We start from the raw sequence: 13506 nt of genomic DNA, 5'->3' as shown, positions 1-13506 counted from the left end.
CTTCTTAAGCACGAAAACAGCGTGTCGTAATGATTTAATCTGATTTAACCGAATAAAGCATCAAGTCTGAACCTCACACTGGTGAGCGCCGCTTGTTGTTTTCTCCATTGAACTTGTGCATATTCGCCCGTGCTTCTCTCCAGCTGTGCACCACCGTGAGTGGGATACATCAGGATTGTCGTCCTCCGATCGCTGCATTTGAATGTTTACAGCTGTGCCGCCTTGTTATCTCTGTCGTTAAGCTGATTTAATCCAGTCACAACTGATGTTTCTCTGACTGCTGCAGAACCTCCTAATACTCACCTCAGCTGCTGCAGAACCTCCTAATACACACCTCATCTGCTGCAGATGAGGTGCTGCAGCAGCTGAGGTGTGTATTAGGAGGTTCTGCAGCGGCTGAGGTGTAATTAAAGGTTTTGCAGCAGCTGAGGTGTCTATTAGGACGTTATGCAGCAGCTGAGGTGTCTATTAGGACGTTATGCAGCAGCTGAGGTGTGTATAAGGAGATTCTGCAGCAGCTGAGGTGTGTATTAGGAGGTTCTGCAGCAGCTGAGGTGTGTATTAGGAGGTTCTGCAGCAGCTGAGGTGTATATTAAGAGGTTCTGCAGCAGCTGAGGTGTGTATTAGGAAGTTCTGCAGCAGCTGAGCTGACTGACCAGTCCAGACCTGACCTGATCCAGCAGCATCACCAGTCCAGACTCCAGTCCAGCTCGGTGAAGATCTGCCCCAGGCCCTGACTGCGCTCAGCACTGGGGAGGAGGTGAAGCAGCAGCAGGCACAGTCCATGGGGGAAGGATGGCACACTATATATGAAGTAGCAGCAGCGGGCACAGTTCATCGGGTAAGGCTAGGTAATCGTTTGCGATCAGATTTTGGTTTTCTGTTCCAGCATACCAGCAGAATACCAGAATCGCCAGATCCAGCATATGCCAAACAATGCCGACACCTGCCGGATTCCATTGACGATAATGGGGTCAGTCGAGATCCAGCATACAGCATTATTTTGCCCTTTGTTTTTGACAGAATCTGCAACTGAGGATTCTGCTGTAACCTCTGCGGCAGATGTGCACGTACCCTAAGGGGTGCTATGGGTCAGTCACAGAAGGGCCCAATTCAGATTCTTGCCATGGCTCCCAGTGATTTCCATGTCTGCCCCTGATGGAGAGGGATATAATAGGACAGAACTACAACTCCCAGCTTTTATAGCACGTTATATGGGTTATCCCAGGACACCACTAACCTCTCCGCCAGGTACAACACAGAAGCTCTGCCCCCCCACAGAAACATCCCATAGGTTTTTCACCAGGGTTCTGCACTGGTCACATGGTTGATGACATCACCAAAGGTCCTTCTCCACTTCTGGTAGTAGCTATTAAAGTGTAATTAGTGGGCAGGGCCTATTCTCCACTGTGGGCCCCCTTCCCCCAGGGGCCCATAGCAGCTACGTGGTCTGCCTCTATTGGAGGTACGCCACTGCATCCTGCTCTGCTACACACATACAGTTGTGTTACAGACATACAGCTCTGCTACACACATACAGCTCTGCTACACATACACACTTAGCATCTTTAGTAAAAACTCACATCTCTCTACACCAGTGTCGGCTGTACAGTCTTCCTGCTCTGGCTCCTCCTATTAATGACATCATCAAAGGTCCTTAAGCTGTAGTTTACATCTCCTTTCATTACAGTGTAGGACCTTCCTCCCCCATGTGCTAAACGTATGATTCTCCTGCCTGCCGACTCTCTCACTGATCAGGCAGATCTGTATGAGCGCTCTGCCTGATCACTAATGAAGCAGTCAGGGGTCTGGCCATGCTGGGTCTCCCCTGACTGCTGTTTATAAGACACTTTTAGCATGATTTTTACTTACTAAAAGGGCGTCTTATAAATTGAAAAACACAGTAAGTCTGATTTTCAGTGATGTGGTCCCAGTCATAGGAGAGAACTGCTGAAAAGTATCTACATTGTAAATGGGTTCTCTGGGACTTAGATATTAATGGCTTGTCCTCAGGAACAATATCTGACTGGTGGGGGCACCCCCGACACCCTGCCTATCAGGTGCTTAAAGAGGCAGCGGCGCTAGGTGAGCACTTAGGCGCCAATTTATTAAGACTGGTGTTTTACACGCCTTTCTTAGTAAAGCCGTACAAGAAAATTTAGACTAGCACATCCAAAGTCACAGGTGCACATCCATAAAGCTAGCATGCAGGCAGCTCACCCTAACAGGCTTAGGTTAGGGTAGTTTCGTGAAAACAAATAGAAAAAACAAGGAGGTTATCCAAAAGCTTCACAGGACTGAGCTTTGTCCTTGAAGAAAAAGGATACAAAAAGGGGCACCACCGGGACCGTAAGTGTTAGGTACCTATCTGCAGAAACCACCTTGATGCCGGTAGAGGAGGCCCGACATACGTATGATCAAATATGTGCACAAATACCTTTTATTTTTCATGTATAGTACCACTGTAATCCAGAATAATCCCTAATCCTTGGTTCTATTATTAGCATTAATAAAGCTCTAAACTGTCGGTAAATCCGTCGTAGTTATGAATAAGCTCAGGCCTCTCCTTAACTTTGGCGCATCCAGCTCCAGTCCTAAGTGTAAGACAGCTTCTGAGCTGCTGAAACAGACATAGAAAGTGGTAAATGGGACAGATCTGCCGGCGAATCCCCTTCCCCACCCACTGTAATACCATACACATCCGACATACACTGTACTGCTCTCTAATACCATACACATCCGACATACACTGTACTGCTCTGTAATACCAAACACATCCTCTATACACTGTACTGCTCTGTAACACCAAACACATCCTCTATACACTGTACTGCTCTGTAACACCAAACACATCCACTATGCACTGTACTGCTCTATAATACCAAACACATCCACTATACTCTGTACTGCTCTGTAATACCAAACACATCCTCTATACACTGTACTGCTCTATAATACCAAACACATCCTCTATATACTGTACTGCTCTATAATACCAAACACATCCACTATACACTGTACTGCTCTGTAATACCAAACACATCCTCTATATACTGTACTGCTCTATAATACCAAACACATCCTCTATATACTGTACTGCTCTATAATACCAAACACATCCACTATACACTGCACTGCTCTGTAATACCAAACACATCCACTATACACTGTACTGCTCTGTAATTGGTGAGCTGTGAGGAGGTGGCAGCGTTCTCCTGAGCTCCGGTGGGTACAGCTGGGAGGTGCCCCACAGATATCGGACCCCCACAGATCTCATATTAATGACGTGTCCTGGGGATAGGACATCAATATCCAGTTCCTGGATAACCCCTTTAAATTCTTCAGCAGAACCCTATATGATAACATAAAGGTTCTGATGATCCCTTTAACACATCAGTCGGATGAAAACACAATCAGTAATGTCCTTCATGTCTGAGAAGAGCAGCGCTATCAGTAATACCTGCCCCCCGCTGTATAACACATATGGGAGCAGTGACCCCCTCCTCGGATAACACACAGGTAAGTGTTCTAGGACTGACCTCATCAGAACCTGCATTGTGCCTCCACATGGAGGAGGTGTCATATGTCCTGAGAGACATCTGGAGGGACAGGAAGGACACATCTGCTTCTATGGGGCGGATTATGGGTCTGAGCAACTCCCAGGTTATACAGAGCTGTAATATGTACATGAGCCCTTACCGCCATAGAGCGCTCATCTCTGCCTGTACTACATTACAGCTGTATGGCGGTGTTATTACTGATGACCTCGGCTGTAATTTACTCAGAATGGAGACGATTACTGCTCGTTATCAATAAGTAATAATCAATACCAGCAGAATCCAGAGAAACCCTGAATGTAGTGTAATGTCTACTAATAATCCATCCCCCAAATAACTGACTGAGCGAGGGCAGAGCCACATGTGTCCTGTAGTAATGTGAGGAGGAGAACGGGGGCCACAGGGGCCACAATAGATGGTGGAGGAAGGAGAATGGGGGCCACAATAGATGGTGGAGGAAGGAGAATAATAGCAATGGAGCGAGGCGCAGACATAGCGTAGGGCGGACTGACTTACGGGGAAGACTGTAGGCTAGCAGGGGGTTAATGTTGCTGGGATTTTGCATGGCGGGGGGTTGGTTTTGAATTAAGGTGGGGAGGAGCTGGTAGTTTGGCAGGCGGTATATAAGATATAGAGGGAGGGGTTTCGGGCCAGTTGCCAGCTAGAGCCAGCGAGTTTTTGTGGTGTCATGGCCTCTCTTGATAAGCTTTTGGCGTCGGTGCGGGCCGCGGTTGAGGTACATGGGATGGATTTCCTACAGCAGACCATTCAGGCTTCTCTTCACCCCCCTTCTCCTCCGATTGTGGCTGCTCGCGCTGTCAGGGCCAGGAGATCTGTCCCCCCTGAGCGCTTGAGCCCTGAATCTACCCCTCGGGTCCGCCGACGCATTAGGAGCCCCGCCAGGGACCCTCCGCTGCGGTCTGAGGTGTCCGTGGCAGTCAGACTCTCAGGCGCAGCGGGAGGAATCCGGTATCGCGTGGCAGGCAGGCGGGAGAGGGCCGGGCTCGTCCCGGACCTGTCTCCCTTGCAGCAAGGGGGAGGGAGCATTTGCATGCGGCTGCATCACCGCGAGACGTTCCGCGCGGGGAGCGAGCCAGGAGGGCCTTACCTGAGGCACGAGGAGGCAGTGCGGCCGGGCCGTCGCATGGCTTGTGCCTTCCGGCTGGGGATGTTGTGGCGTCTCCTGCGCTGCGGCGGAAGGATCCGGGCCGGCAGTTACAGAGTGAGGAGGCTAGGGATCGCGCAGAGGCTGGTATGGAGGAGAGAACGTCGCGGCCCCTAGTGGTGGGTCGGCGACATTGCACCCACTCGGTTGCCGGAGTGGATCCCTTGGCTCCGCCCCCTGAGCTGTGGCATGGAGAGGCGGCTTGCGGCTTGAGTCTGTTCAGGTGGGGGCTGGAAGGATGGGTAGACTGCGGCCAGGTGATGAGGCCTTCTCGACAGGGAGAAGGATGGTTACCCTCCTCACATCAGCGGCAGGAGGGGGAGGCATCACAGTTGGAGGAGGGCGAACTGGATCCAGGAGTGGACGACACGGCAGGCGGAAGGGACGTTTCGATGCTGGAGGACGCCGTGCCATGCAGAGCGAGCACGCCTGTGGGAATGTCTGAGAGTGGATCTGCGGCTGCCGGAGGTTACATCCGGGGACGGCCAGGTGAGATGACGTCGTGTCAGATGCCTGTTGGGGGTGCAGTACAGCATAGTGGGGGCGGGTTCTGAAGTTTTGGCTATGGAGGTATTGTCTGGTTTGCTGTCGCGGTTGGGGACCGGGGCGCCTGCATCCCCGGCGTCAGTTTGGGCGTCTGCGTAGGCGTTCGGTGCGTTGGATCAGGGGATGGTACACGGTTCTGTTGGGGCTGGGGAAAGTGTCGCCGCTGTTGGTTTACAGGCCTCAGGATCAGGGGCGGTGGCGGGAGTTAGAGGTGACGTGGGGGATGAAGTTCGGTTGGCGGACGCGGCGAAAGGGGAAATATATGTGTGTTTTTGAGGGACCGCTGGGGGCTCACTTGAAACAGGAAATTCGGGATAAGATATGGAAGGATGAATATGTAGAAATATTCTCATTGCTTCCTTTGGAGAAATTTAACTTAGACGGGGTAAACCGAACGAGAGTAAAAAAGAGGAGGAAGAAAGGAGGCGGTATAGATTGATCCCACGTACGTTTCAAAATTGGCTTCAAGCCTTTGCGATTTTGGCCAGCGTGGTTGGGGAAAAATCGCCCGAACATTGCTCGGCACTGTTCTGCTATATGGATGCGATAGGGGAGGCTCATCGGACTTATGGGGGTGTGGCGTGGCTTAGGTATGATGAGCAGTTTCAGGAGCGTAAGGCGGTCAGGCCTAGCATACGGTGGGATCATAAGGATATTGGTCTCTGGATGCGGTTGATGGCGGCGCCTAGGGGTGGTTCTCAGCCCTTTCGGGGGTCGGCCGGGGGTCCCTCGGCCTCGGATTTTCAAGGGGGGAATAGAAGGGGTTGTTTGTCAGACTGCCAGTGCAAGCATGAGTGCTCCGGTTGCGATGGCTCCCATAGTTTGTCGTGGTGTTTCAGGCGAGGGAAGGGTAAGGGACCCGAGGTTACGCAGAAGAGGGGTGACGCCGGTGAGGGTGGAAGAGATGGAGCCTTATTTAAGGAGGTATCCAAATAGGGAGGTAGCTCAGTTGTTGTTGGCGGGGTTTACTGGGGGTTTCGTGATTCTGTGTAGTTTGTCCTATCCGCAAGGGGGGTCGGTGAATGATGGGATAGCTGATGAGTTGTGCTCGGTGTCGTACACGTCTTTTGATGCAGCGGTGCGGTGGGTTAGGCGTTTCGGGCAGGGCGCCCTGCTCGCTAAAACGGATATTGAGGCTGCTTTTCGGTTGTTGCCCATCCACCCAGATAGTTTGCATTTACTTGGTTTTCAATGGGAAGGTTGTTTTTACGTTGATTGTTGTTTGCCGATGGGCTGCACAATTTCTTGTTCGTTGTTTGAATCGTTTAGTTCGTTTTTGGAATGGGTGGTAAAACAGGAGCCGGGATGGAATTCGGTTTTGCATTATCTGGACGATTTTTTGTTCTTAGGTCCTGCCGAATCCAGGGTGTGTGCTGTTTTGTTGCATACGATGAAGCGAGTGGCGGCGAGGTTTGGGATCCCTTTAGCGGAGGGGAAAACGGAGGGGTCTTCCACGGTCATAACGTTTTTGGGGATTGAGATTGACAGTATGGCCATGGAATGTCGGCTACCAGACAACAAGGTGTCTGATTTGTTGACTGAGGTTGTCTTCCTACGGAGAACCAAGAAGGTCCAGCTCAAGCGGGTTCAGTCAGTCTTGGGCAAATTGAATTTCGCTTGTCGTATTTTGCCGATGGGACGTTTTTTTTTTCGGCGTTTGGAGTTGGCTACAGCGGGGGTTACTGCCCCGTTTCATTACTTGCGGTTACCAGCTGCGGTAAAGGAGGACTTGGCGGTGTAGGAGGTTTTTCTTGGGGAGTACAATGGGCGGTCTATGTGGATGGAGGAGGCGATTAGTAGTGTGGATTTGGAATTGTTTTCGGATGCGGCAGGTTCGTGTGGATATGGTGTTTTTTGTCAGGGGCAATGGAGTGCGGAGGCATGGCCGGAGGAGTGGAAACAGGCTGGTTTCCTTAGCAACTTGGTATTGTTGGAACTTTTCCCTATTGTTTTGGCTACTGAGTTATGGGGGGACTGTCTGAGGAATCGGCGGGTGCGTTTGTACAGTGATAATATGGGTGTGGTACAGGCGATTAATAGTCAGACAGCCAACTCTCCGCCGGTGTTGAATTTACTCAGGCATCTGGTGTTGAGGGGTTTGCGGTTGAATGCATGTTTTGTTGCGGTACATGTCCCGGGGGTAGATAACTCACTTGCTGATTTCCGTTTCTCGTTTCCAGTGGGATCGCTTCCGCAGCTTGGTGCCGGGTGCCGAAGTCCAGGGGTTGCCCTGTCCCCAGTGGCTCTGGAGCGTGGCCTTGGGGTGTCAGCAGACCTGATTAGGCAGTCGCTTAGTAGAGGTACTTGGTCGGCCTACTCATCGGTGTGGTCTTTGTGGGAGGAATTGATAAAGCGGTTAGGGGGTTGTAGTTCGGTTGATTATTTTCGGACATTATTGTTTTTTTGGGTGGTTTCGTGTTATGCTGCGGGTTTGTCTTTCTCGGTCGCGTCAAAGAGGGTAGCGGCGGTGGCTTTTTGGTTGCGCTTGCGGGGACTGGCTGATGTGTCTAAGTGTTTTGTGGTTCGGCAGGCGTTAAAGGGTTATCGTCACGGGGTGATTCAGAGGGACAATAGAAGGCCAGTTTCTTTTGCGGTGTTGCAGATGTTGTGGGAGAGGGCTGGGTCTGTTTGTGTGTCAGAATTTGAAGTGCTTTTGTTTAGGGCTGCGTTTTCGCTAGCCTTTTTTGGAACCTTTCGAATTTCAGAGTTGGTAGCGGCACGCACGGGTGGTGGAGGTTTGTTGCGGGAAGATGTAGGGTTGTGGGAAGGTGGTTTGCGGTGTGTAATACGCAAGTCTAAAACTGATCAGGAAAGTAAAGGTGTGGTTTTGTGGCTTAGGTCGTTGGGGGGGGTCGGTACTTTGTCCAGTGCGTTGCGTTGAGGAATTTTTGGGAGTACCGCCCGACGGAGCGGGTGCATTGTTGGTTCACCAGGACGGGTTGCGGTTGTCTCGCTTTCAATTCATATCTGTTTTTAGAAAATGTTTGTTGGCTGCGGGTCTTCCCGTTACTGACTATGCATCCCATTCGTTTCGGATAGGGGCAGCAACTGAGGCGGGCAAGTGGGGGCTGGGTGAAGGTTATTAAGCGTATTGGGCAATGGGAGTCAGATTGTTTTCACTCGTATATTCGGCCTCATCTTTTATGAATGGTTGGTGGGTGGGGTTGCTACGAGTGGGAAGCTACTTGGTGTTGGTGGTTCTGGTACAACTATGTTTATTTTTTGTTTCGGGCACTCGTACGTCCATTGGGGGGCCTTACGAGCGGATGTTAGGCGGAACGGACGCCAATTGGGTTTCCCGACGGAAGAGTTGCTAATCCGGTGGATTGGTTTGAGGGGGCTCCTGTGGGGGAGGGTGTTGCCTGAAATTCATACTAATGCCACTTTAGATCTGCCGCCTGATATATTAGTGCTCCATGTTGGAGGCAACGATTTGGGCGTGCGGCGATCTCGGGATGTGATCCGGGATATTAAGTTGGATGTGCTGCGCTTATTGTCGGAATTTCCTGATTTGTTGATTTGTATGGTCGGAGGTGTTTGCGAGACGTTGCTGGCGGTTGGCCAGGTCGGTGGATCGTATCAATAAAGCCCGGGCGAAGTTGAATAAGGAGGTGGTGCGTTTTGTTCACAGGCAAGGTGGTTTAGTGGTGCGCCATCGGGAATTGGAGGCGGCGTCGCCTCAATTCTTGAGAGCAGATGGTGTACACCTGAATGACGTGGGAATTGACATGTGGGCATTGGGTACTCAGGAAGGTATGGAGACGGCCCTTAAGGTGTGGCGGGACGCCCACAGGTGAGGTGTCACCGGTGGTCGTTTGGTGGCTGTTTGATATAGGATCCTGGGGAGCAATACAATGGTTAAGAGCTGCAGGACATGTTGGAGCCTGCATCTCATATGGTTTGTTAATGCCGAGGATGGGGCCCCTGTTTGGGCTACAAGGCCTACAGGGGGGGATACTGGTATACTTCAAGGAGTTGGTGCCCTTGGGTCGGTGAGTGCGGCCAAGGGTAAGTTTGAAGTACGAGGTGAGGCGGTGAAGGAGCATATTGCTTGTTTGGGTTGCTCTCCAGGATCCTTGTTACGGTGCAGTAGGTGATAATGTTGAAGGATGTGTCAAAAGTGCCTGCTGTTATTATTATTATTATCCATGTTATATGGTGTAATGTTGCTTGTAATGTGTGGAATAATAAAGTTTGGCCGTCATGGTCATTTTCACCAAAGCAAGTCAGTGTTGGTGTGATTATTTAAGGGGGAACAGGGTAGGTATTGGTAGCCGGAGGAAATTCTTCCATCCTATTAAGTCATAGAGGCCACAATAGATGGTGGAGGAAGGAGAATGGAGGCCACAGGGGCTACAGACTGAGGGCCACAATAGATGGTGGATGGAAGGAGACTGGGGGCCACAATAGATGGTGGAGGAAGGAGAATGGAGGCCACATGGACCATATTAGATGTGGAGGAAGGAGAATGGAGGCCACAGGGACCACAATAGATGAAGGAAGGAGAATGGAGACCACAGGGGCCACAAACTAAAGGCCACAATAGATGGAGGAAGGAGAGCTCTCAGCAGCTGATGACGCTGACACAAGTTCCTCCAGCTTTCTGACTAATGTACATTCATGTGCTGCCATCATCACTGATTTATGACATGCCATAAAGTGAGGACACTCCTCAGGGGTTCTGGATTTCTAGGACATGGACATATCATATAGCTGCCGCCATTCCTGACATCCACCACACACAAGAGGCGGCTTCTAGTGATGACATTTATGGATTTTACTAACAGCTGGGGACATTTTCTCTCCACAGTCACAATCTACAGATTTTATACTAACGCTCTGTGGACGCCTCACCCACATCTCATCTTCTTATTCTTACAGTTTGGTTGGTAATCGTCTACCAGACACTTTCTGCATCCAGTTGGCATCTGGAATAAGGAATAACCCATCCCTGAAGATACTTGACCTGTCGCATAACCGTCTGTCTGGTCCTCACTTCAGTGACTTGATGGAGGCTCTGTCCAGTCCGGCCTGCAGGATAGAGACATTAAAGTGAGTATAAGAGATGTGTACAGGACTGAGACATGTGGGGCACAAGTTATACATGGATTTTATACTATTTTATGCTCCGCACCATTGTTATGCCTATGAGATAAACTGCTGACTAGGGTTGTCACGATACCAAAATTTAGATTCGATTTCGATACCATAAAAAAGTATTGCGATACTCTGTACCATTCGATACCATACAAAAAAAATAAAACACCAAAAAAGCTGCGTGCATTCCGTATTTTATGGAAGGTCTGGTCCATAATAGAACAGTCTTATCCTATTTTGTGGGGGGACAAGGTGACTAAAAATGGCAACTCGTGCGTTTTTATATTTTTTTCTGTTACGCCGTTCACTGCATAGGAGATATATTTTAATAGTTTGCACTTTTTCGGGCGTGGCAATAAGTAATATGTTTATTTATTAGATTTTTTATTGTTTATAAATTTTATATGTAATATTGTGAAAGGCGGTGATTTAAACTTAAAGAGGACCTTTCACCGATTCTTACCCTATGAACTAACTATACAGATATGTAGAGCGGCGCCCGGGGATCTCACTGCACTTACTATTATCCCCGGGCGCCGCTCCGTTCTCCTGCTATGCCTTCCGGTATCTCCGCTCACTAAGTTATAGTAGGCGGAGATACCAGTCCCTAAGTTATGGTAGGCGGAGTCTGCCCTAGCGCTGGCCAATCGCAGCGCAGAGCTCACAGCCTGGGAGGTTATTTTCTCCCAGGCTGTGAGCTCTGCAATGCGATTGGCCAGCGCTAGGGCAGACTCCGCCTACCATAACTTAGGGAACGGAGATACCGGAGGACATAGCAGGAGAACGGAGCGGCGCCCGGGGATAATAGTAAGTGCAGAGAGATCCCCGGGCGCCGCTCCACATGTATGTATACTTAGTTCATAGGGTAAGAATCGGAGAAAGGTCCTCTTTAACAATTTGGTGTAATTTTTTTTATTTTTTTTTACTTGTTATTTAATAACTATTCGCCCCCTTAGGGCTAGAACCCTTGTCCTATTCCCCCTGATAGAGATCTATTACAGTGAATAGGATCTTACACTCTCCCTGCTCCCCTGGGCTTTGTGCACACAGCAGCAGGGAGCTTACCATGGAGGGCTTCAGTAGCGTGGTAACCGATCGGAGCCTCGCGATTACACTGCTGGGGCCCCGATCGGAACTGCCACTGCCACCAATGAAGAGGAGGGTAGGGGATCCTGTGACTACTGCATCCAATGAATATAACAATGAGGAGGGGGGATGCCTGTGGCCTCTGCGCCATTAATGATTCTAATACTGGGAGGTGGGGGGGGCAGCGCACTGCACCACCAATGGTTATAATTTATAATACGGGGGGGGGCACACTGTGGTACAAATGAATGTAATTAACACATTAATTCAAGTATAGGCAGCGGGTGCCGGTGGGAGTATCACATCCCCGGCCTCAATAACCGGGCATGCGAACCGCGGCAATTAACCCCTCAGGTGCCAGTCCTGAGGGGTTAATTTCCCTTGTTCAGCGGATCGCATGCCCTGTCATAGAGACCCGGGTATGTGATACCGCCGCCGGCGGACGCTGCCTACACTTGAATTAATGTGTTAATCACATACATTGGTGGCACAGTGGCCACAGCCCCTCCCCTCATCCTCAGTACAATAACCTCATTGGTGGCAGCGGCAGCCACATCACAGGGGGGAGAGAGGGTCACTCCTTCTTCACTGTGCTGCTGAGTAGAACATGGTGCGCGCTGAGAACAGGGAGTGCCATGTTCTCTAACTGATAACAGCACAGCCTAGTATCGTTAAATAGTAAGACCCGGTGTCGTATCGATCCGGGTCTAAAAGTATCGATTGGGTATCAATACTTCAATTACCCGTTGCAACTCTATTCCTGTCACTGCTCTGTGGTGTCCGGCCACGCTTCTTCTTCTGCTAGATAATTTTTAAGTATTTGTGTGCAAAACACACAGTTCTGGTACACACACAGCTCTGCTATACACACTCAGCACTGCCATACACACATACAGATCTGCTATACACACTCAGCACTGCATACACACATACAGCTCTGCTATACACACTCAGCACTGCATACTCACATACAGCTCTGCTATACACACAGCACTGCCATACTCACATCACAGCTCTGCTACACCCATACAGGTCTGTTACATACATACAGCCCTGCTACATACATACTGTTCTGCTATACCCATACAGCTCTGCTACACACATACAGCTCTGTTACACACGTACAGCTGTGCTACACACGTACAGCTCTACTACACATACACACTTAGCATCTTTAGTAAAAACTCACATCTCCCTACACCAGTGTCGGCTGTACAGTCTTCCTGCTCTGGCTCCTCCTATTGATGACATCATAATAGGTCCTTAAGCTGTAGTTTTTATCTCCTTTCAGTACAGTCTAGGACCTTCCTCCACCGTGCGCTGAACGGACGGTTCTCCTGTCTGCCGCCTTTCTCACTGATCAGGCAGATCTGTATGAGCACTCTGCCTGATCACTAGTGAAGCAGTCAGGGGTCTGGCCATGCTGGATCCCCCCGACTGCTGTTTGAGACACTTTTAGCAAGATTGTTTCTTACTAAAAGGGCGTCTTATAAATGATCAAACACAGTAAATCTGATTTTCAGTGATGTGGTCCCGGTCATAGGAGAGAACTGCTGAAAAGTATCTACATTGTAAATGGCTTCTCTGGGACTTTGATATTGATGGCTTGTCCTCAGGAACAATATCTGACTGGTGGGGGCACCCCCGACACCCTGCCTATCAGGTGCTTAAAGAGGCAGCGGCGCCAGGTGAGCACTTAGACGTAGAGATGGCCTTGCGGGTCGCTCGACGGTCATTTCGCGGCAAACTTTGTTCGTTCGCGGTTCGCCGAACGAGCGAACATATGGCGATGTCCGCCTGCGCCATATTCTTTTACATTGTGAAGAACTTTGACCCATGATACATCCATCAGCTGGTACAGGACAGCCAATTGAGACGTTTCAGCACATGGACATACCCCCTACCTTATAAATAAACCTGATCTGGCCGCCATTTTACATTCAATCTTTTGCCAGTGTAGGGAGAGGTTGCTGTGTGGAGCAGGGACAGACTGTTAGGGACACAAAACGCTAGCTAATAGGGCCACAGAAGTAATTTTAAGGACTGGTATAGGTG

At 49.9% G+C, this 13506-nt stretch overlaps 2 protein-coding genes across 2 annotated transcripts in view; one reads left to right on the top strand and one right to left on the bottom strand.

Moving 5' to 3' along the window:
- LOC120981622 (NACHT, LRR and PYD domains-containing protein 3-like) overlaps nucleotides 1–13506 on the bottom strand; it is a 3400916-nt gene that overhangs the window by 2852780 nt on the left and 534630 nt on the right. The window lies entirely within an intron of this gene.
- Nucleotides 1–13506, top strand: part of LOC120981623 (NACHT, LRR and PYD domains-containing protein 12-like) — an 840242-nt gene that overhangs the window by 767205 nt on the left and 59531 nt on the right. Inside the window, exon 9 of the mRNA XM_040411192.1 lies at nucleotides 10150–10320. Within this exon, the coding sequence (XP_040267126.1) occupies nucleotides 10150–10320 (171 nt within the window). The remainder of the gene's footprint in view (nucleotides 1–10149; nucleotides 10321–13506) is intronic.

The sequence above is a fragment of the Bufo bufo genome, chromosome 11 (assembly GCF_905171765.1).
Source record: "Bufo bufo chromosome 11, aBufBuf1.1, whole genome shotgun sequence".
NCBI lineage: Eukaryota > Metazoa > Chordata > Amphibia > Anura > Bufonidae > Bufo > Bufo bufo.
This window is presented reverse-complemented; position numbering and strand designations above follow the sequence as displayed.